The following is a 21,001-nucleotide window of genomic DNA, read 5'->3' as shown; positions in this document are numbered from 1 at the left end:
TTGAAGAGCGAGGACCAACAGTCGAGACGAGCCTTTCAAATTGATGCAAAGAACTTCACCCATGGGGCTCTCCTTGGCAAATCCATCTCCTGAATCGAATATCGCCGAGAGTGAAACATCGAAACGCATGTTTCGTGCAGTGAGATGTTCCCTAGTCCAATCGCCCAGCGTCCCACCAGGGCAATCGTTGTTCTCGCAGTGACATGGTGCACAATGCTTGCAGAAGCAGGTGACATATGCACAGAGACTCAACAGAAGAAGAGTTGAATGCGCGAGGCTAGATTTTGCATGAAGGTCACCAAATCATCATTTTCGCGATCACCAGTGACCAGCCGTTGCTTTCCCTGACCCAACCCCCCAAAAATAGAGTGTTCCGATTTTAGTGTCGTAAGTAAACATCAACAATAGCAATATCCACCCCAAAATTCATAGAATTAGACCAGCAGAATTGGTCATTGATTGAGCACAAGAAGACTCGGAAGTCGGTGAGGCTGCGATTGTGTCGAAGCACGAGTCTGAGATATTGCGATGAATCCTTAATGTCGAGGCAAGTGGCGATGGTCTTCTTCCGGTCGTTTCGTGCTCGTGCTAGCTTGATGAGCACAGACACGTCTCCCGCTTGCCGCTGCACTCACTCCTAAAGTGTTTGAAGCCTCGTCGTGTCTGTTGCATACGACTTTTGTGCCTCACGTCTTTCCTGCTCTTCCATCGTGCTGGTGTCATTGTGGTTGTGTTCCGTGCCTCTTACCATCTTCCCGACATTCGCTTGCTCGACACAAACAAAACTCGACAGTCGATCGTTGCTACAACTCATCTCTCCACCATCCTCGAAGTTAGAGGTTCGCTGTTTTCCTGCTTACCTACGAGATAACTCCTTCGTTGCCACCGTTCACCACTCGCTACACCATATCCAACACAGAGGCCACGCCTCAGCCCACACTCCAATATGGCGGGACCTGGCAGCCGCATGTCGGTCTACTCGAACCATTCGAGCGCCCCTCGCCCAGCCCAACCATCCGCACAACTTTCTACTACAACCCTGCTCAATGCACTACATTCTGTCTGGACCAACGGCCAGCCATACCCACTTGAATCTAGCACCAGTCTTGTCGTCAACACATGGGTCACCAGTATGCTTGTCGGTCCTGATGGCCGAACAGGAGGTACCGTAGATGCCGAACTGGGTAGACGTGCATGGGAGCACGCCAGAAGAAGAGCTGAGGATGGCTGCGTTGTCCTGGGGTGAGTCCATGTCATGAAATGCTTGAGTTGTGCAGTCCGCTAATCCATAGCTCAGCTCCCTCCATGAGTCTACACCTTCGCTTCTCGTCCCTTTCCTCTCTTCGCTACCCATTGCAGTGCCCACAACTCTGTTTACTGCTTTGAACGCCATTCGCCCCTTCCTGTACTCTGTCACACCACGCAACCCTTCAACGGCACAGCATAATGGTCTGGCGGCCGTGCTCAACCTCAACCTCGAGGGCGAGCTGACAGGCGCTTCGCTCAGCCTTTCTTCCTCTGGTATCAACGTTGCCAAAGGTCTGACTGATGTGCCCGCCGAGATTGGTTACCGCGCCTTCGATGTTTTCTATTACCTGCTCGCGAGCGCCTCGGCAAATGAGAGAGATTTCTTGAATCTGCAGGAACCCAAAGCCTATGCTTTACTGAAAAAGACCGACACTTATACTCCACCGCTATATCTTCCTACAGCTGATGATGCCGCTGCCGCGGACGACTTCCGCGCTTCGTTGAAAGAGATTGGTATCAAGGGAGCTGCTCTCAGAAACATGCTCTCTGTCATTGCTGCCATCCTCAAACTTGGCGAGACCATGGGTTTCTTGGTCGATGAGGATGTACTGGAGAATGTTTGTGAAGAGGTGGCTGATTTGCTCGATCTGGACACTGCCGTGTTGACCAAGAAGTGCGATACTATGGAGCGTCAGACTCTGATGGCCGCTATTTACGAGGCCTTGGTCGACTGGGTCATTGCTCGCGCCAACGAAGCCATTCGTATGGAGCTTCGCAACGGTGGTCTTGCCCACTCTTCCAACGGAAGCGACACAGAGAACTCTGGAGGCATTTTGACACCGCCTCCAGGTGACGAGGGTGCAGATACTGTTAACTTGACAATTCTCGATCTGCCTAGTGTCACTTTGGGCAAGGCGATGGCTCTGCGCACTGTTTTCGACGACTCAACAGGCATCAATCTCGAAATGAAAGAAGACGGAGTGCCGTCTTATCACGTCGGTTCTTCGATCATCAGAGAGATGACTGACGCTGTCAATGACAATGCTGCAGAGCTCGAGCTTCCCGACTCCGTGGCTGCAAGGGAGCGTGAAGAAGTACTTGATCGTCGCGAGACACTTCTTGAGAAAGTGGGTGTCGAGACTGAAGCGGACAGCTTCCTAAGACGTCTTCTTTACCCGGTGGATGGCGAGGGCGTTCAGCTTGGCAAATATGGTCGCTTCAGTCTCATGAACCTCTTGGGAAGCAGTCGTGTCTGGTTCCAGCTTGCCCTTCATCCCACAGACGAGTCACCAGCATCCTTGGCAAATCACTCGCCAAACAGTTTCCCATGGTCCGCAGGATCTGTATCCAGCCAGATCCGTTCCTGGAGACTTCCTGAGTGGGCCAACCATCGCAACAAGAAACTCGACTACACTGCTGATTTCGATCTCAACGAGTTTCAAGAGCGCTATGCACGCCTGGGCTGTCAGCTTGGTCGTGATGGCGTCGAGAGTTGGGTCATGGAACGTGGCTGGAGTAATGGAGAAGTCGTCATCGGCCACGAGAGAATCTGGATTCGCGAGGCTCCTTGGTGGGAAGCCGAGAGTATGCTCGACCTGAAGCCTATGGATCCAACAATGGACGACGCCGCAGGACCTTTCGGTGGCCAATACCAGGTGTCTACCCCAATGGTTGACGACGGTTTCTACCAACAGCCCTACCACGATAACCCTAGCAATCCCTTCCTCAGCCGTAACCAGAGCTTCGCCAGTAGAAGTCAACTTGGAGCAAAGTCCATTGCACCCTCAAAAGCACCGACCCAGCAAGGCCGACCCGGAGACTACGGTCTGGGTACCAAAGGTGACAACAAGTATGGTGACGTGACCTATTACGGAGAGGTCGAAGATGGCGATGCGAAGGTCATCACCGAGGTGCCCATCACATTCACTCGAAAAGCCTGGGTCTGGGCCACATGGGCCTTGACTTTCTATATTCCTTCGCCCGCTCTGCGCTATATTGGTCGTATGAAGAGACCCGATGTTCGTCAGGCATGGAGGGAAAAGGTCGCTCTCATGATCATCATCTTTATCATCAACGCTACTGTGGTTTTCTGGATCGTCGGATTTGGCCGTTTGCTATGCCCCAACATGAACAAAGCCTGGAACGCTAAGGAGGTCAGCTACCACGCAGCATCTAACGACTACTATGTCAGTTTCCGCGGACATGTGTACGACCTTACCAAGTTCCACAAGACTCAACACAGCGATGGTGTCATAAAAACAACCATCACCAACATGGAACCATTCGGCGGCACCGATGTCAGTGAATATATCGTTCCCCCTCTCTCTATTGCTTGTCCCGGTCTGGTAGGCACGAGCACTACTATCTCATTGACGTCAAACACAACTTTGGAATATCCTCAGGCAACGCATAGCTCGGGTCCTACAGCTGCTCCAGACAAGAACTCTAAGCTTAACAACATTAACTGGTACGGCCAGACATTTTTGCCCAAGATGAAAGAGTTCTACAAGGGCGACTTGGTAGTCAAGAAGAGCAAGATCAAGAGCGAAGGGCAGAACGAGAATCATTACTGGTTCACTTTGGGCAACAAGCTCTACGACATGACCGATTATTTCCACACTCTAGATCTGATGAACAATCTGGCCACCTATGAATTCTTCCCGGCCGAGTTCACATCAATTGTTCAGAGCAATCCTGGTCTAGACATCAAATCAGAGTTTGACCAGACGATCACCAACCCGACCAATCATTCCGCTATCACACAGTGTCTGGACAATATGTTCTATGCCGGCAAAGTCGATTTTAGAGATACTCCTCGTTGCCAGGTGAACAACTACATTCTGCTGGCATTCACCATCATTCTTTGTACTGTTATCGTGGTCAAGTTCCTGGCTGCTCTGCAATTCGGCTCCAAGCCTCGTCCTGCCCCACAAGACAAATTCGTCATCTGTCAAGTCCCTGCCTACACCGAGGGTGAAGACCATCTTAGAAAGGGTCTCGACTCGCTCACATCGCTAGCATACGACAACAAGAGAAAGCTGATTTGTGTCATCTGTGATGGCATGATTGTTGGTGGTGGTAATGACCGCCCAACGCCTAAGATTGTTCTGGATATTCTCGGTGTCGATCCCAAGATTGATCCTCCTGCCCTTCCATTCAAGTCTATTGGTGCCGGTGCGGAACAATTGAACTACGGAAAGGTTTATTCTGGTCTCTACGAGTTCGAAGGCAACGTGGTTCCCTACATTGTCGTTGTCAAATGCGGCAAAGAGTCCGAACAAGTCAAGGCCAAACCTGGTAACCGTGGTAAGCGTGATTCGCAGATTTTGCTCATGAGCTTCCTCAACAGAGTTCACCACCGCTCTCCCATGTCACCACTTGAGTTGGAGATGTTCCATCAAATCAACAATGTCATTGGTGTGGACCCTGAGCTCTACGAGTACCTTCTTATGGTCGATGCCGATACTCTGGTCAAGGAAGATTCTCTTACTCGTCTCGTTGCTGCTTGCACAAACGACTCTAAGATCGCCGCCGTCTGTGGTGAAACCAGTCTTGAAAACGAAGAACAGTCTTGGACCACTATGATTCAGGTTTACGAATACTACATTTCCCATCACTTGGCGAAGGCTTTCGAGAGTTTGTTCGGTAGTGTCACCTGTCTTCCCGGATGGTGAGTTGAATACACATGATTCTTTCAACCTTGCAGTACTAACACTTTCACAGTTTCACAATGTACCGTCTTCGCACAGCAGACAAAGGAAAGCCTCTCATTATCTCTGATGCAATCATCACAGAGTACAGTGATTGCAACGTTGATACTCTGCACAAGAAGAACTTGTTGTCGCTCGGTGAAGATCGTTGGTTGACAACCCTGATGACCAAGAACTTCCCTCATATGTCCTTCAAGTTTATTCCTGAGGCTTTTGCTCAAACCGCCGCCCCTGAGACATGGAGCATTCTTCTTTCGCAAAGACGTCGCTGGATCAACTCAACTATCCACAACTTGGCTGAACTTATGCTCATCAAGGACATGTGTGGTTTCTGTTGTTTCTCCATGCGCTTTGTCGTGTTCATCGATCTATTCGGTACTGTCATCCTTCCGGCTACTGTCGTCTACCTTGTCTACCTCATCGTTAACGCAGCGACTGGTGGACAATTCCCTCTGATTTCAATCATCATGTTGGCTGGTGTGTATGGTCTGCAAGCCATCATCTTCATTGTCAAGAGACAGTGGCAGCATATCGGTTGGATGATCTGCTACTTGATGGCTTATCCTCTTTACTCATTCGTTTTGCCGGTCTACTCTTTCTGGAAGCAGGACGACTTCTCATGGGGTAACACTCGTGTTGTCATTGGAGAGACTGGTGCCAAGCAGGTCATCGCCGTGGACGCCGAAGAGTTCGACCCTCGCAGCATTCCTCTGCAACGCTGGGATGACTATGCTTACCAAAACAACCTTCCTGGGCGTCGTGGTATGGTTGTCCAGGAGAAGGACATGGGCTTCTCCCCATTCCAAGACAATGGAGCATACGAGATGGATGAGATTCACTCTGTCTACTCATCTGTCCACCCTGCCTCTACCATTCTCACTGGCTTCCCCAACAACAACATGCCCTACCGCCCTCCTACCCAATCACCTGGCCCATACAATGCATACAACCGCTTGTCTAGCTACTCGCGCTTGACCGACATCGCGCCTGGCGCCAACGAGAACACACGTCTCATGTCTATGGGCAACATGAGCGATGCCTCACCTGGCTTGCCCCGCAACCACAGCGGCCAATACCTGTCTTCCCAGCCTGACCTTCTTTCACCCAAGCTTTCGCCACCTCCCTCCGCTGGCTACCCACCTCGCTCTCGCAGCCCACTCTCTCAGACTGCATCTCGTCCTCCAAGCACATTCGGTCTTCCCGGCTTCCAAACCCAGGGAGTCACTGATGGCCAAATTATCGATGCCGTCAGAGATTGCTTGAGAGAAGTTGATCTAGATAATGTGACCAAGAAGCAGTTGAAGGTGCTTACAGAGCAAAGACTGCAAGTGCAGCTGAACCCTGAGAAGAGAGCCTTCTTAGACCAGCAGATTGATTTCGAGCTGGCGAATATGTAAAAGAGAGAGGAAAGAATTTGCATGGTCCTTGGAGTCTACTGTTTTATTTAGGATGGTTCATAACTAGGAGTTTTTGTGTATTTCAGTCAATCATTTTGAGAATTGTCATTTTACTCTAATGAACGATATTTGTCTATAACGCGTATCTGCAGCCATTACACATAATCGCTTGGTCTTTGTTAACTCATGATCGTTTGGATACATTGATGATAAGTTTCAGCTCTTTCCTTTTTTTTTTTTTCTTTTTTTTTATCGCAATAGATCGATCTAAGACTGGCTCAACCCTTGATGAGTTACGGACTGAAGGGGGGAAAGTAAAAGGTGATTAGAAATTAGAAACTTTTTTTCGCATCCACATCAAAGATTATCTCGTCTAGTTATACACTCACACAAACAATCACCTTTTTGCATCCTATGCCTCACTCTCAATCCCCGTACTCCTCTCATGATGCTCAAAAATCCCACTGATGCGATCTTGCAGGTGTTCGGCTTTATGCTTCATCCACCACATGGTTCTCGCACTCTTGAACTGCATGACTCCGCGATGGCGTCTGTTGATCTGTTTGCTGTGTTCCCTGTACTCATGGTATGAGTCTAGTACATTTCTGCTGCCATCGCTGGTGCGTGTCATTTTATCGTCGTCGGTGCCGGTGGTGAGTTTCGAGAGACTCATGTGGCGGGTGTGCGAGAGCTTTTTCTTGATGCGATGGGCGTGGGAAGGTTTATCGGTGTCGGTATCTGAGTTTGAGTCCGAGTCTGAAGAAGAGTCGGCGGATTCTTCATTGCTGCTGTCGCCTTCGGCGTGGGGATCTGTACCGTTGGTCGCACCTGTAGCATCTTCAAGTTTCTTTCCCGAAATGTCTTTGTTTTTGACGGCGCCTGGGTCGTATTGTTCGCTATTTGCCATTTGGAATCTTGCGGTTTCGACTACTTCAAAGACGTCGCTGAGGTGTTTATCGTGTTTAGCGAGACGTTTGTGGTATCTGCTTAGTCCTCTGCAGAATTTGAGCTTGAGCTGAATTTCACCAACTTTGTCGCCGTACGAGTCAAGTTTGCAGGTTGTGGCGCGTTTGAGGTCGCCTTTCCAGACCGGAAGGGATAGGGAGATGTCTTCATTGTCGGAGATGTCGCACAGCCAGAGAACAGTAAAGGCCGCGGTCTTATCGCGTAAGGAAGTGTCTTTGCGGAATTGGATTATCAGACAGCTGGCATAGCGGCGGCGGACGCCTAGATGGATGCCGTTGTTGTGGCGACTTGTCCATGAATGCTCGTCTTTGTGCGCTTTCATGTGACCAACGCTGATGGCGGTTTGAATCTTGATGCGACAGCTTTGAAGGTCACTAGGGAAGTTCGGGGCAGAAGTGATACGTGGTTCGACTATAAGGGTGCCCCAGTCCCAACCCAAAAGCTCCTTGGGCACTTGACTCTCTACAGAGCGGAACACCATGCTGACTCTGATGCGACCGTAGCCTACACCGCCGTACAGAGGGTAACTGCCATTGACTTGAGAGCGATCGTTCAGAACGTCGATCAACGGCAGACGCACAATGCCCATGACAGGATCATCTTCATGCACACGAGCATCTCGCACGCTGATGTAGACCTCGGCAGTTCTCCAGTCACGGATGAACCGCTCAGTGCCTGCGTTGAAGAAGGGCTTTGCGTTCTTGGGCTTGACACGCGTGCGATAGATCTTTTGATGGTTAAGAATGATGTTGCAGTAGCATGATGGTAGCTCATCGCCCTGTTCTTCAAATCCGCTAGGCTCTGGTTCATCGTTATAACGAGCAGCGTTGTGGTGAGCACGCACTTCCAGGCCAGTAGCTTCGTGAATCTGAATGGCCAGAATACCGCTAGGATAGTCGTGAAGAGGTGGTGCAGATATAATCATCGAGTCTTCAACCTCTTTATACTGCTGAAGTTTGAGTTGTTCGGTTTCTCTGCTCTCGTCTTTCTTGGCTTCACGAAGCTTGCGGTTGGCAGCCTCTTCGACCTTCTTCTCTAAAGCATCTCTAGAGCGAATTTCCGTGTCTTCGGTCTGTCTTTTGAGTTGCTCATCGATGATGTGAGCCTTTGGGAAGTAGCCAACGCTCCATTCGAGCTTGCCGGGAAGACCTTCGCCAGCATGCAGAGCCTTGAAACCGTCAACACGATCAGACATTTTGCCTCTTGTCTCTTCGTTGTGGATCAACTCCTTGAGGTCCATCTCTATGCGGCCAAGATCATCATCTGCCGTGAAACGATCAGAATCCCAGAGCTGCACACGAAGTCTTTCGTCTACATTCAACTCATCGGCCGTGACCAAGATGAACGCAGTCTCTTCCCAAGAAGGGTTCATTTCTGATAGAATGACGCGTGTTGACCACAGTGGCTTGACGAATTTGGCCCAGCCTACCGTCACATATGGATCGGCCGATCCTTCTCTGATCAATGGAACAGCAGGATCTCCTTCCTTGAAGTCGAAGGCACGCTTGATTTTAACAATTATGACACCTTTCGCCCTAGTGTCCTTCTTGAAATCGTCACCAGCAATCATATCTTTAAGATTGAGGGTCATGCTCTTTGGTGCGACATACTCGGCCACAGCGGCGTCAACAGCGGTCTGTACAAAATGCGATATGACTGGCAGATTCATGATGTTCAGACCCTTTCTTGTCAACGGAGTGCAAGCCACATCGACATTGGGTTGTCCTAGAAGAGTGAAGGTGCATAAAGCAAAGAATGGAGGATCGGGAGTGAGCTGCAACCTGCAGCGCATGATGCCGACAAAACCTCTCAGATCGACGTATATCGGAACCTTGATGTTACCAGGAAGGTAGAACGAAATATACAGATGAGCGTGCTTCGCTCTGTCCTTGAACTTCTTTGACGTAGATCGAGTTCTGTAAGCAAAGGCGACTTCAAGGTTGATAAAGTCACCTTCCTCAGCCTCCATGCCCTCGGCAATTTGCTTGTCGTCTGCTTCTTCCTGGTTGTTTGTCTTTTTGGGGCCCTGGGAGTGATCCAAGTCCTGGCTCTGATCGGGTGACGCATTGTCATCAGCCTGCCACTGGCCAGGCACACTGCGGTCGCTATGCCCTTGTTGCGCTTCTTGGGCGAGTTCGCCATCAGGGCCGACCGAACGTGCTGCAGCACCGGTAGGAAGCCATCGAACACCAAGAATACGCATTGACTCGCTACCCTGACCAAGATCCTCGATACTAACCATGCGAACAACCGACGGAAGTGAGGCCTGCATAACGTCCTCAAGTGTATCGGCCAGAGAGATGAAAAGGTCGGGGTTGACGAGTGGCCACAACGAGGTCAAGATGTTATTAAGCCACTGAGTTGTTTCCTCCTTGCCATCTTGACTTTTCGCAGAATGCTTGTCGGCATGCCAGATTTCTTCCTCCCACAACCTGTGAACTTGCTTGTCTGTCCATTTGTGGATCCAGAATATGACAGCAACCGTAAGGGCGACTAGGGCGATGGAGGCGAAGCCACTTGAGAGATATGGCCATAGGAAGCCCCAAGAGACTCCAGCGTGTGCATCATTGCGACCAAAGAAGAATACAGAGATTGTCTTGTACAGACCAAATGCGACAAGAACAGCTACCACACCTATTGTTATCCCTAGCTTTTGTACCTTGTTCATGCGTTTCCTGATCTCGTCAAAGTCTGGTGGTGGGAAAAGATTCTCAAGCGCAGCATGATGTCTTCCAATCTCTTGTGTCTCGTCTGCCAGCATGTCCTCGCTCTTCCTCTTGTTGGCCAGACCAGTGGCCGACCTGTGCTCTGTGCCAGGCGGCCCTAGATTTTCAGGGACTCTCTTCAAGTCTCCAGGCTGCAAGTCGTGGATGCGCACAGGAAGATGGGTGACGGGGTCGGTGACCTCTCGGTAGGCACGCTCGCCTTTGCGTTTGCTCCTGCCTATAGCTTTGCGTCGAGTCTTGGGGTCTTGATCTTGAGCAGGAGCCTCGGACGTATCCTGCATCAGGTCCGCAGAGTCATGTACACCACCGCCGACCAGCTTCTTCTTCAGCTGTTGGGTGCGGTCCTTCTTGTCGTGGGCTGGGTTGTCGAGATCTGAGTTGTCAGAACCGGCATCGCTGTGCTCTCTCGAGTACAGGTATCGATTTGCGCTATCCCGATCTTCGTGCTCATCTTCTTGTCCTTTCGGTGGTGGTACCCCACCGGCAGCGTTTGCTTGACGCTTCTCCTTCTCTTGTTGGTACTTCTGGATGGTTGGTGTAGGGCGGTGTGTGCTGTACGGCGCCTGGTATCGGCGCCGTTCGAGGTCATCATCGTCTACCGTCATTGAATTGCCAGAGCGCGACCTTCAAGGCGCGAGGGATCCAGCCCTTGAGGCGTATGATTAAAGACGAGTATATATATACACAAGAAAATGGCGCAGAACGAATTCCCGAGACTTGCTCAAGGGAAGAAGTGAGAAATAGGAGTATAGAAGCAATTGATTGCTACCTGAGCCATTGACGACGATGAGGATGACCGGACGACCGGCCTTGGTAGCTATTTTCCTGCTTCCGCGATTTCAGTTACGCATCTGCAACTCCCCACTGTCTAGACCCTTTGACGTCTTTGGTGAACAAAAGTTGGCATTCGCCAAGCCATGCCGCGTCAACTGCTCACCTCGGCCTTGGTAGACTTTTTGACCTGAGTCGAACACGACCTTTTCAACAGAGCCTCAGGTTAAGCTCAACATGAGGTTCTTCTAGATGACTTCAAGAAAGACACGCGGACAAGCTTTGTCTAGTTGTACGAGGTGTCTTTCGAAACTCTAGATATAGCGCGAGATCATACGCGACAGTAACTCAAAACTGGTCTTCCGGCTCTTCCGATATGGCGCTATTAGGTACACGACCTTCGCTTGAGTCCTGACAGCAACTTGATTGCTACTCTCTGTCGGTGTAACAAATTGCGTGACGCATTGAAATGGAGTAGTGCACAATAACATTGAGAAACAGGGCAGAGTCAGCTGAGAGGTGAGCTTCTGTTGGCTCGCTTTGGCTACATCTCGAATCTCAGACAATCGCGCATTTCCAGCTTCAACTATGATGGAAGTAGGATTAAACCTAAAGATGCAAGTATGCCTAATACCTCTTTGTGACTACATGCAACTATATGTGCAATAGCAGAGAAGGTGCAGATATCCAAGTACTACCTACTGAGACATGACGGTCTTACGATTCTCTTTGGCCATGCTTCTAAACTTATAAATGAGTGAGCCTCCTCATGGTATGGACTTTACCCTACCTAGGTATGTGAGAACGGCAGAAGTGATACGATGGGGGAAAGGAGCAAAGATGAATACACGCACTTTCTTTATGTCAAGCAACAACCTGGCTGTTCTTGCTCTTTCACTCGAGGCAACCCTCTAGCTCACTTGTTTCGTGCTCACAACATTGAAACTTTTAATCTTTTCTCACATCTTGCGCACAACGACCACAAAACTATTTCTCTGTTCGCTTACTTCATCTTCCGCCACGACAACAACCATACTAAACGCACCAAATCATCAAGACGTGTGCTGCAATGCGGCCCTTCGTCACCGTCGAGGAAGATCGGTTCTCCGACACAGAAGCTGTAAGTATATTCACCCTCCTCTATCAAATGACGGAGTTGATCACAAACTGATTGGTATAGCAGTCAACCATGGATACTGCCTTCAGATTCAACGATCTGCCTCTGACCATTCAGCTTCAGATCGCAAGAGATGCCATCGCAGAGGAAGGACCTGCTTGTTTCACTGTGCGCATCAAGGACAACGACACACTTATCACAGATGGTCCCTCGCTCGCTCTTACCAACAAGGTCCACCTGCGCAACATCTTTAACTGGTTCAGCATAGTCCCGCAAGTGCCAGCAAAGGTCGAGATTGACGTCTCTTCCCGCCGTACTTGCGAGAACCTCGAAAATGTTCTCGCATTCGTCCACAGTCACCCGTTCCTGTTCCAGTCGCTGCGTAATCAACGTGCCAAAAACCTTACGATCGTGGGCTAGCACAAGCCTTCGTTCTATGCGTTGGTTCACCTGGCATATGCCTATGGCCAGTTCCGGGATTTCAGCAGCGTTACAGCAAGCGCCGATCTCAGCTTTGGCGAGGTTGCAGATGGGTTTGCCTGCAACTTTGCAGTTGGTTACGTGTTTGAGAAAATCTTACAGATGGGCTACTACGGAGACACTTCTATTGAAGATCTCGCCCAGGAAATATTTCACTTTCTACAGAGCAACGACATCGCCAACAACGAGAGAGACAACCACCAAGATTGGTCAAGGAAGAAGTTCAAGCATGTGGCCACTCCATTGTGCAGCACCGTCGAACAGCGTGCAGCTCGTGCCACTTTCTGCCCTAGAGGCGCTGCCAGAATGTTCAAGGCTTTCATGGCCACCCGCTTCCAGACCGCCGACAATGCATTGGAGGCGCTGCTCCTGGAGGAAAACTAGGAAATGGAGTCGTCATCATCGAGAAGTAATCCCGCACCTTACGGGATTCCTTAAGAACACAAGGGCCAAGGGGCATACAAGGCAGGAAAGGGAGTTGAAAGATCGACATGAAATCTGCTTTTCAAGACCATGTACCAGTATCAACCATGAAGTCTTCCTCAATTATGCACCGGACATCAAAATCGCCATCATCAGGAAACACAAAGCCGATCACGTTGCAGGGCAGTTACCTTAGCTAAGAGGTTTTGCAGCACATGACAGTAGTAGTAGAGTTGGAGCTTTAGAAATTGGCGATGTGACTTGATTATATCAGCATCGCACTCTTCAAAATCGAAAGTGCATGGTTTAAGGTCGTCTCTCAACTCGTTGTAAACAGGAGGGTAAAGTGCTGCCAGAAGATCCACGCTGTGGCAGTAGTGGCAGTCAATTGCCAGAACGACCTGAACAAGCATAGCGGCTGATACATCTCTTCCGGCTATTCATATAGCTTTGGTCTGACAGCTGCATGATCAAATTCTCCCTATGTGCTCAAGCCATGTCTCTTAAAGAGTATAGACATATACCATGGTATTGAGATACAGGGTGGTCTCAAAGAACCAAGCTTCCATCGGCTCTCGTCGGCTACATTTCTACTCTTGTACACAATCGTGCATTTTCCTTTCATCATGATGTAAAGAAGATCGATACCACAGACTGTAACATGTGGATACCAGCAGAGATCATTTCAGGAATTCCATAGAGGAAATGTTAATAGTATGCATATGCCCCGGAGCTATGTGCCACGTCATGTGCTTATCGGCCAACACCACGCCTATCAACTCCATCGGCCAAGCATACTCTACCTCTATACCTAAATAAATCGCCTCCATGTAAATTCTCATACTCTGACGAAAAAACATCATGTCTCCTCCAAACAAAACCGACTCCATCATCATCGTCGGCGCCGGCGTCTTCGGCTTAAGCACCGCCCTCCACCTCTCCCGTGCTCACTACACTAACATCCACCTCTTCGACCTCCAACCCTTCCTCTCCACACACTACTCTTTCGCAGCCGGAAGCGATGGTGCCTCCTGCGACGAAAACAAAATCCTACGTGCATCTTATGGAGGTCAAGAACTCTATCAACGGCTTGCATTTTCCGCAATGCAGGAATGGGAGTGTTGGAATAGGGATATGGCGAATGATCAGGATACCCCTGAGGTTCTCAAGAATACTGAAAAGTTGTGGGATCGGTGTGGGTTCTTGAGGGTTGAAGAAGGGTTTGGAACGCATGAAGTTGATACGCAGAGGAATTTCCCCGAGGAGGTTAGGGATACGCAGTATCGAGTTACTGATGAGCGACGCATCAGGGATGCGGAACAGAAAGGTATTCCGAGTTCGAAATTTGACCCGTTTGAGCGCGTAAAGCGTGGTTTACCCACTGATGGGATTCTGGACATGACGGCTGGGTATACTCTAGCTTCTAAAGCTTGCACATATGCTCTTTATCTTTGCCAGAAAGCAGGTGTAGTCCTCCATCTTGGACCCTCTGTTGGCGAATTTGAGTCATTCCTCTACTCTGGCACCAACGTCACTGGTATCAAGACGGCAGACGGCAAATCTCACAAAGCAGCCTTGGTCATCATGGCAACAGGCGGGTGGACACCTTCCCTGCTCCCAGCAGCTCAACCCCTTCTCGAGACGACAGCAGGTACAATCCTCACAATCAATCTTCCCAAATCCCGTCAAGATCTCTGGGACAAATACGCACCAGCCAACTTCCCTGTCTGGAGCTGGAATATGGGTGGCTTTGATGCCTCCTCAGAAACTGCAGGTGGTCTATACGGCTTCCCACGTACTCCCGAAGGAGTTATGAAATTCGGCTTTCGCGGTGCAAAATGGACAAACTATACTCATACATCTTCTTCCGGCAACAAGATCTCCTACCCGAAGACCGATATCCAAGAGATACCTGAACGAGCATTCGATGTCGTCAAAGCCTTTTGCACTGAGAACATGCCTGATCTACTGGATCTAGAACTTCAGCGTGGAAGATTGTGTTGGTATACTGATAGTGTTGATAACTCTTTTCTTGTGTCTTATGTTCCTGGTCAGCGAGGTTTGATAGTTGCGAGTGGAGGCAGTGGACACGGCTTCAAGTTTCTTCCAGTATTGGGGAAACATGTGGTTGATGTTGTTGAGGGCAGGAAGACAGAATATACAGAGCTGTTCTCTTGGAGGGATGTACCAAAGGGTAAAAAGAATGGGCTTGAAGACGGAGAGAAGGGGTGGAGGACATTGGATAAGCAAAAGCTTGTGCAAAGAGGCATGTGGAAGCTATAGCTGTTCCGATGACTAGTGAGAACAGTCATGCAGGACTAACTTAGCTTTTGCAACTTCAGAATCAATCTAGCTTACAAAAGTCATCTATAACGGTCGACGCTTTCCGGAGCCAGTTCGTCTGATTGTAACAATTGCTTGAGCTCGTCGATGAATCAGCATCGCATATGCTATCATGCGCATGTGTGTAGAGCTACGAGAAACGCGGAAGGTCTTGCGAACTCGTTAATGAGCACGAGTCTTCCTCACGGTAGTATGGAAGAAGCCATGCTACAAGTTCACATCTCATAGCAGAGCAAGAGTCTCTATCAAAAGCGACGAGTTGGCCAGCCCTGCGTCAGTCATGTCTGTTCGCGGAGATTGGGAGCCAATGATCTCGAGGCTAATTTCACCATGGCCTTGCCCGTCTTTATATCGTTGACTCTCTTAGGACGACAAGTCGCAATTAGAGAAGACGGGCGCTAATATTGCTTTTTTTTTTTTTCGGCTTGATGTATTTTTAAACCACTCTAGAGCGTTGATTGTGTCAAGGTGAAACGACTCAAGCCCCAAGTCATGATCTTGGCTTGATTGAATTAGTATCCCGCAGACTTGACTCACTGCAAAATGCTTTCGTCAATTGTCACGTTGCTTGGCTGTCGATGTTGAAATCTTGTTCCAGTGTTCTTTGCATGCCATTACATCGTCGTTGGTCTGTGAGAAGGGAAAAAGCCCACAAATGTTTGTGGATCATGGAGTTGAAGCTGCGGATGATCGTCTGGAGAGCCGAATTTGGTGACAACATGGCTTCAAGCGACTTCTTATCGCGTTCTTGTATCGTCGTATCGAAAGTTTCTTGATGTATATTTGTATCAAGTCCGGTGCTGACAAGCACCACTGGCACTGCGGAGTAGACACCACTGCACTTTTGAGTGCATAGTGGTGCTGGCAAGATGCAAAATGAGAGAACACTTGTATAAAGAGGCTGGCTTTCAGAAACGTCACACAACATGTTGTCGACTGGGGAACACATGAGGGTTGCTTGTTGAAAGCAAGGACACCGTACGCTCCGACTGGCCAATATTCCAGCAAGAATTGTGATGAGCAGCTAACGTTTCTGCGCGAGAAGGACTCATGCATCAAATCATCTGAAAACACCGGACAATTAAGCCGGCGTCATGTTGATCACCAGCGAATGCAAACCAATTCTGCAGCAGCAACGAAAGGTCAAAAGACACTTCTTTCTGTCTTTGATAGCCAACCCTCAACAGACAGGCACACCGGGCAATTGCTGTTTAACTTTTCAGAAGGATGCATCACAGTTTCCTGCCACGGAACCCGGGGATGATCCTTTCTCGACGAAGCGTGCCAAGTCGGAGGGCTCGATCGAGCGACCGAGGAAGCAGCCACATTTTGTGACGATCATGCGTGTTTTCAAAGGCTCTGACAACGGGTATCACGGGACCCGCTGAGCTTTGAAGCTTTTGCAAAGGATATTTGTGCTGCCGGAACCTTGACACGACATATACTTGGATGGAGGCTGGGACTCAGCCTCTCGAGTTGTACAAGCAAGGCAGTATTTTGAGCAGATAGCAAGCTGGAATGGTTGGTGTGCTCCACATCAATCGCGAACTTGCCACCACTTCCAAGCACGGAAGCAGTTTAGGGTAAATCTTGTTTGTTTGGGGACGGGAAAGCAGCCCGGACGTTGATCTGAGCCACGACTGGGGAATTGGATAGAACAATAGAATCTCCTCCTGATGTCGAAATAATAGATAGGTAGCTATCAAGATTGGCAGCAGTACGCATACGAGAAGAAATCATGGGCGGAGCAATCAAATCGTTGCTGATAACGGACAAGTAATTGACCAAAAGGACGATGCGAGATTGCGGTGGCTGCAGGGATGACATCCAGCCGAAACAGTTCGAGCACCGGGATGTGTCAAAGCGCCTGGCCAACGACAGAGCGAAAGCAAGAGATCGACCATCGCATTTTATGCCGTGGCGCGGACGAGGTTGAAGGCAGCACACAGTGGTATGGATTTCAAAGCAGAATTGTGTTGAATGCTTGGATTTCAGTGGAGCGGCATGCGACCGAGACACGTTCGCCACGCAGTTTAGTTGCCAAAGAAAGCGGATTCCGCGGCGCTCTACGGCGGCCAGAGCCTGGAGAGACGAGATGTTTGGTGGTGGTGGTGGTGTTTGTGCAGGAAATAGCCGCGTAACGCAACGACCCGACCTGATGTTTGCCACTAAAAAAATGGCACTAAGGACTTGGCTCAGTTGGCTGAAGCTCAACACAGGGCAGGCCTCTTCAAAACAACCCCCTGGCCCTTCCCTTTTCACACGCACCTTCGCACCTTCCTCTCGTTGACTCCATTACGAGTGCTTTTGTATCGCAAAAGGCCGCTTCTCCTTTCTCACACTCGCTCTCCCATTACTGTTGCATCTGGTCTTTTCCACTTGCACTACACTTATCCCAGCGCTTTCTCTCCTGCAACAGTTTATACACTTTCAAGGTATGTTTTGACCTGCTTTTCCATCCGCTCAACACCGATCCGATCGTCTTTTGTCATCTCTTGACATGGCCTGTCTTGCGCACCCAACATTGGGCTATGTGCAAGACTTGCACACATGTCCTGGTCGCACTCCAACCCCTCTCGTAAACACTCCAACAAGCCATCCATGCTGACGCGCGGTCTCTCAGTTAATTTCCCCTCACAATGTCGATGAAGTACCTTGTTCCGGCACTTGCTGCCGTTGGCGGTGCCTACGCCCAGAGCAGCCAGAACTCTTGCAGCGTCTCTGGTACCACCACTCTCCAATCTCCCGCTGATGCCTCGGCCCTCTCTTCGTGCACAACCTTCTCTGGCTCCATCGCCATTGCCACTGGTGTCACCCAGGGCATGAACATCCCTGGTGTTAGAAGAATCACGGGTGACCTTGTCGCAAACAACAACTCTTTGATCCCCTCCATCTCTGGTGACAGCCTCCAGACCATCGGTGGTGCCTTCATCCTCAACGAGCTCCAGATTCTCTCGACTCTGTCCTTCCCCCAGCTCAGCGAGGTTGACTCCATCCAATGGAACGCCCTTGCTGGTCTCCAGCAGCTCTCCTTCACCACCGGTGTCCAGCAGGCCAGCGAGCTCAACATCCAGAACACCCAGCTCCAGACCCTTGATGGTATCAACCTTGCTGTTGTCGACACTGTCTTCATCACCAACAACAACTACTTGAACGACATCTCCATGCAGCTTGGTAACATCACTAACTCGCTCAACATCGAGTCCAACGGTGGCAACGTCTCTGCCATCTTCCCCAACCTGATCTGGGCCAACAACATGACCTTCCGCAACGTCTCTCAGATTGCCCTCAACTCTCTGGTCTCCGTCAACGGATCTCTCGGTTTTTACTCCAACGAGTTCTCGTCGCTGCAGTGCGCCAACCTTACCACTGTCGGTTCCAACAAGGGTGACTTGACCATCGTCTCCAACCAGAACCTCAACAACGTCTCCTTCCCTCAGCTGAAGAAGGTTGGCGGTGGTTTCTCCATCCAGAACAACACCGACCTCATGGTCATCGACGGTTTCCCTAAGCTTGCCACTATCACTGGTGCTTTCGATCTCTACGGTGACTTCACCAAGTAAGTGCTTCGCTCACAAGATTTTGTAGTGCATCGACTAACATCATGCAGCGTTTCTACTCCTGCTCTTAACGAGGTTGACGGTGCCTTCAACATCCAGTCCTCTGCTGAGCTCAGCGGCTGTGACGCCTACCAGAAGCTGAAGTCTGGCTCTGAGATTCGCGGCAAGTACTTCTGCAACGGCACCGTCGCTAAGCCTTCCGGTGTTGGCTCTAACCCCTCCGTCACCGGCTCTGGCAGCTCCACCAAGTCCACCTCCACTGGTGCCGCCAACGCCATGTACGTCCCTACTGCCGCCGCTGGTGTCATGGGTGTCGTTGCCGCCCTCTTCGGTCTTCTGTAAACGGGTCTTAACTTGACTTGTTGATCAAATTGCATGGCGTTTCGATTTTCATTTTCTTTGTCTGCGTAGACTAATCCAAGGGACATCCTCAATCTATTTTATTGACCCAAAGATTCGTTCTACTCACATACCGGCTCTGGGGTTTACTTGAGCGAAAGCATTCTTTTAAAATACAGGATAGCGTGTGCATCGAATGGTCCTTTTACACACAAAGTTTATTTCCTTTTTCTCTCTTAATGGCTTCTAACGAGTTTGGCGGACGGGTTTATTGTAATAACTCAGATGAGATTTTTCGTGTCTATATTTCAAACGAAATTGTTCTACTCAAAGCGCTTGGCTTTTTTAGAAGAAATTATGTGCTCCTTGGTGTTGATTGCAGTCGTTCAACATGAGACATCCAGCGCGCAATTTAGCCGACGAGATGTCGCATGCGAGGGGGCATTTTGACTTTGGACCACAGTGAGAAGCGCTACTCTGAGGCTCTGCGTTTCTCTGAACGTCACTCGGTGTCATAAACGAGTTGTGGTCTTGACCTGAACCTGTTCTCGTTGTGGGAATCTTCCCACACCCTCGACTCAACACTGAGTGCCAGCCCCGCCGATGCCATCACCTGTGCTTTAACTCGGCGACCTCTCAGCATGAGGTCGGCGAAGTGCTGCATCTGCATGTATGGCGGCTCATCATTCATGACAACATGCATCAGATGCCGCGCGAGACCTGTTTCATGAGTCTTCAACAATGTTGTACTACCGATGGTACTTGCTGGAAAGAGCAGGCGTATCAACAAAGATATCTGCTGCGCATGAGCTTGCTAATTGAAGTGGGGGCCTCATGCATGAGCAAGACGCCTCTCTGCAAAGGAAGAGCCGCGAACCAACCGGGGCATTCGGGATTGTGTACGAGAGTCAGTCGATGCTTTTTTGTACGACTCTCTCTGCTCGTCACTCAACAACCGCTCTCGCAGACCGACCATTGACTTTCGGCACTTGGGTTCATCTCACGTCGACTTGGCCAATGCCCAACAACAACGATTGGCCCAGTTCTACCTGCACCTTCCCGAGGATAAGCATTTCACAGCGGGGGGTATCGAAGCTGGTCGTCTTCAACCGCCTAGAGTTCTATTTGACCAGCCAAGATTCATCACGTCCCCAGAACTCGGTCAGCTGCTGCATCTCTCTCAACTCATCTCAGCCTCTCTATATCCAGTTCCATGAACAACGGAAGCCCTGTGGATACTCTCTTTTTGCCTATCGGCTTGGAAGACGTTCATCTGATGCTCTGGAACAAGTGTGCGATCCCGTTGGTTCCACAAGCAGTCTGGTGTGCATTTCCGCTTGCTGTTCGCATGGCGAGTTTGACGTTCGAAGCAGCTGCCCGTCTGACAACGGCATGATGATGGTATTCAAAAGCACGTTATACATTGTCTGCTGGCTACGACAGGCAGACAAGGGACAACTCGCATGTCAACTAAAGTTACAGATGTAAACTACTGCGTATCCCCAAGGTGTCAAGCACTCCAGAAAGATTTTCCAATCGATGCGGCACGGGTTCCCCACTTATCATCAATAAAAGCGCTTTCGGATCTGGTCCGCGATGGCAAGGGATTCAAAACCCGGATGCCGGACCCTCGCATCAACCGCCACCTATCACTAACATACTACGGCACGAAACACGATAGATCTGGTCGACTACTCGGGATGGCGCTCGCTCTCCTGACAGACCGTCAGCTAATCAACTTCCTTGGTCGTTCTTCGATCCTTGAGTATCGATATATCAGATTTTCTCGGGTCTCAGCTGCTCGTGCCCGGCTATTTTGCTTTGATCCTTCACTGCACGGCGCGAGATGGACGAATCACAAGGACTCATCTTCCTTAGGCATGGATTCAGTACCACTACGATAGGCGCCCCTCATGCCGCT

At 49.9% G+C, this 21,001-nt stretch overlaps 5 protein-coding genes across 5 annotated transcripts; 4 read left to right on the top strand and 1 right to left on the bottom strand.

Moving 5' to 3' along the window:
- Nucleotides 1-946: 946 nt before the first annotated feature.
- M437DRAFT_69389 (chitin synthase) lies at nt 947-6,355 on the top strand (the record flags this gene model as incomplete). The annotated part of the gene is made up of 3 exons (XM_041025278.1): nt 947-1,242; nt 1,298-4,918; nt 4,972-6,355. 3 exons carry the CDS (start codon nt 947-949, stop codon nt 6,353-6,355), a joined length of 5,301 nt encoding a protein of 1,766 aa, XP_040876051.1.
- A 412-nt stretch (nt 6,356-6,767) lies between these two features.
- On the bottom strand, nt 6,768-10,652 carry M437DRAFT_57942 (uncharacterized protein; the record flags this gene model as incomplete). Its single annotated transcript, XM_041023306.1, has 3 exons — nt 6,768-7,093; nt 7,184-9,335; nt 9,417-10,652. 3 exons carry the CDS (start codon nt 10,650-10,652, stop codon nt 6,768-6,770), a joined length of 3,714 nt encoding a protein of 1,237 aa, XP_040876050.1.
- Nucleotides 10,653-11,887: 1,235 nt separating this feature from the next.
- Nucleotides 11,888-12,799, top strand: M437DRAFT_87979 (uncharacterized protein; the record flags this gene model as incomplete). Its single annotated transcript, XM_041028742.1, has 3 exons — nt 11,888-11,938; nt 12,002-12,346; nt 12,407-12,799. The coding sequence occupies 3 exons, from the start codon at nt 11,888-11,890 to the stop codon at nt 12,797-12,799; spliced, it is 789 nt and encodes a 262-aa protein (XP_040876049.1).
- Nucleotides 12,800-13,726: 927 nt separating this feature from the next.
- M437DRAFT_35141 (nucleotide-binding domain-containing protein) lies at nt 13,727-15,112 on the top strand (the record flags this gene model as incomplete). The annotated part of the gene is made up of 1 exon (XM_041019299.1): nt 13,727-15,112. A coding segment is annotated over one exon (1,386 nt), but the record flags the coding sequence as incomplete, so codon positions are not given.
- A 2,708-nt stretch (nt 15,113-17,820) lies between these two features.
- Nucleotides 17,821-19,083, top strand: M437DRAFT_69385 (uncharacterized protein; the record flags this gene model as incomplete). The annotated part of the gene is made up of 2 exons (XM_041025277.1): nt 17,821-18,740; nt 18,792-19,083. The coding sequence occupies 2 exons, from the start codon at nt 17,821-17,823 to the stop codon at nt 19,081-19,083; spliced, it is 1,212 nt and encodes a 403-aa protein (XP_040876047.1).
- Between the last annotated feature and the right edge of the window lie 1,918 nt (nt 19,084-21,001).

The sequence above is a fragment of the Aureobasidium melanogenum genome, assembly GCF_000721775.1.
Source record: "Aureobasidium melanogenum CBS 110374 unplaced genomic scaffold scaffold_27, whole genome shotgun sequence".
In the NCBI taxonomy this organism is placed as follows: Eukaryota; Fungi; Ascomycota; class Dothideomycetes; order Dothideales; family Saccotheciaceae; genus Aureobasidium; species Aureobasidium melanogenum.
This window is presented reverse-complemented; position numbering and strand designations above follow the sequence as displayed.